At 38.0% G+C, this 1,995-nt stretch overlaps 1 protein-coding gene across 1 annotated transcript; it reads left to right on the top strand.

Annotated features, from left to right (window-relative positions):
* The first annotated feature begins 411 nt into the window (after positions 1-411).
* LOC105811604 (olfactory receptor 1020-like) lies at positions 412-1,353 on the top strand. The gene has a single exon (XM_012645859.1). The coding sequence runs from the start codon at positions 412-414 to the stop codon at positions 1,351-1,353; it is 942 nt and encodes a 313-aa protein (XP_012501313.1).
* The last annotated feature ends 642 nt before the right edge of the window (positions 1,354-1,995 follow it).

The following is a 1,995-nucleotide window of genomic DNA, read 5'->3' as shown; positions in this document are numbered from 1 at the left end:
AACAATAATCAAAGCCTCACACACACACACACATGCATACACATATTTATTTTTAAAAATAAGTTAATGTTTACTTAAGGGATCTTTTCTCTTTTCCTTCAGTAAGAAAACAAAGAGTTGTAATACATATGTTTTCAGAACATCTTAGAAGTAATATTAAGCAGAGAATGAACTATTTAATTTCCAGGTATTTTTTTTGTACAATTCATTTCATTGGTTTCTCTCTTTTCTCTAAATAAATTTTACTGTGTATATTTTAGGTTTATGACATGACATTATGGGATACATATAGATACAGTAGATATTAATATATACTGGTAATACAATGACTACTATAGTGAATCAGATTAACATATCTCTCATGGTTTCCTTCTTATGCCAGCAAATAAATTATCCATTCTGAGACAAGATATGGGGAGCAACTTTACAACAGTGTCCGAATTTATTCTCCTGGGATTCAGAGATCATCCAGAAATACAATGTCTTCTTTTTGTGGTGTTCTTAGTTGTTTATATGATCACGGTTGTAGGAAATCTTGGAATGATCCTATTAATCAAGATTGACTCACGTCTCCACACTCCCATGTACTTTTTCCTCAGTAACTTGTCTTTTGTTGACTTTTGTTATTCTTCCGTCATTGCCCCTAATATGCTGGTGAATTTCTGGGTGGAGAACCCAGTCATTTCCTTTAATGCATGTGCCACTCAATTCTTCTTCTTTGGCTCCTTTGCTGGCATTGAGGGTTTTCTGTTGGCCGTGATGGCCTATGACCGTTATGTGGCCATCTGCAAGCCTCTCCTGTACACAGTCCTGATGTCCCCCCACCTCAGTGCCCTCCTAGTGTTGGCTACTTATCTTGCAGGCTTTATAAATGCCGCCATTCACACTGGCTTCACCTTCCAGCTGTCTTTCTGCTGCTCAGATGTCATCAACCACTTTTTCTGTGACGTTCCACCCCTCCTGAAACTCTCTTGCTCTGACACACACATCAATGAAATTGTCATTTTTGCTTTTGCCAGTTTTAATGAATTGAGCTGCCTCCTGATGATTCTGGTTTCCTACCTCTACATCCTTGCTGCCATCTTAAGGATTCATTCTGCAGAAGGGAGGTACAAAGCCTTCTCCACCTGCGCTTCCCACTTGATGGCGGTCATCATCTTCTTTGGGACAATTCTGTTCATGTATCTGCGTCCTAGCTCCAGCTACTCAATGGATGAAGACAAAGTAGTGTCTGTGTTTTACACGGTGGTCATCCCCATGCTAAATCCTCTCATCTATAGTCTGAGAAACAAGGAGGTCAAAGCTTCCTTAAGTAAAATTTTTCCAACAACTTCTTTTTACTTCTCTACTTAGAATCATCAAAACACAGAATTTTAGGACTCTAGAGCAACTTACAAGTGACCAAATCCACCTGCATTCACCCTGGCTATTTCACTGTCATGAGTTTTTTTCTGATAGTTGAGTTGGACCAAATATTCCAAGCATCCTGGAGAGTCTGGTGACTTTGTATAAACCCCACTTATTACACAGAACCTAAATGCTCAAAAATAATCAAACATTACATTTAAACACCTTGTTCATAAGCATAAATCCCAGCATTAGAATTGCTGAGACATAGAAAGTCTAAGTGACAAAATGAATAATTCCATCTTCTACCGTGTTTGAGAGTTCCTTGATTGGATGGTGGTTGAACTGCCAGAGAAGAAGGCATGAGGAGTAGGCTGAACTAGATTATGTCCAGAGATGAAAACAAGGCTTAGAAACTATGTCGTGCCCGTGGTAAACCAGAGAGAAATACCAGAACTAAATCCTGCTGGCAGTGCAGTAAATAGTTTAACTTCAAAGAATTAGAGTAAAATGAATATTGTTTCCCTAATGCCTTGGCAAATAGTCATACATATGTATTTTACTAATAGCTGCAATTTGGTTTGGTTAAGTTCAAATCTTTAAGTTTATTTGACCAATACTTTTAACTGAGATGTCACTTTAGCAGGA

This window comes from Propithecus coquereli, unplaced genomic scaffold (genome assembly GCF_000956105.1).
Source record: "Propithecus coquereli isolate 6110/MARCELLA unplaced genomic scaffold, Pcoq_1.0 Scaffold10470, whole genome shotgun sequence".
Lineage (NCBI taxonomy): Eukaryota > Metazoa > Chordata > Mammalia > Primates > Indriidae > Propithecus > Propithecus coquereli.
This window is presented reverse-complemented; position numbering and strand designations above follow the sequence as displayed.

Bases quoted from the DNA above. Each gene is read 5' to 3' on its own strand.
- LOC105811604 (XM_012645859.1), top strand. From the start codon at position 412: ATGGGGAGCAACTTTACAACAGTGTCCGAATTTATTCTCCTGGGATTC.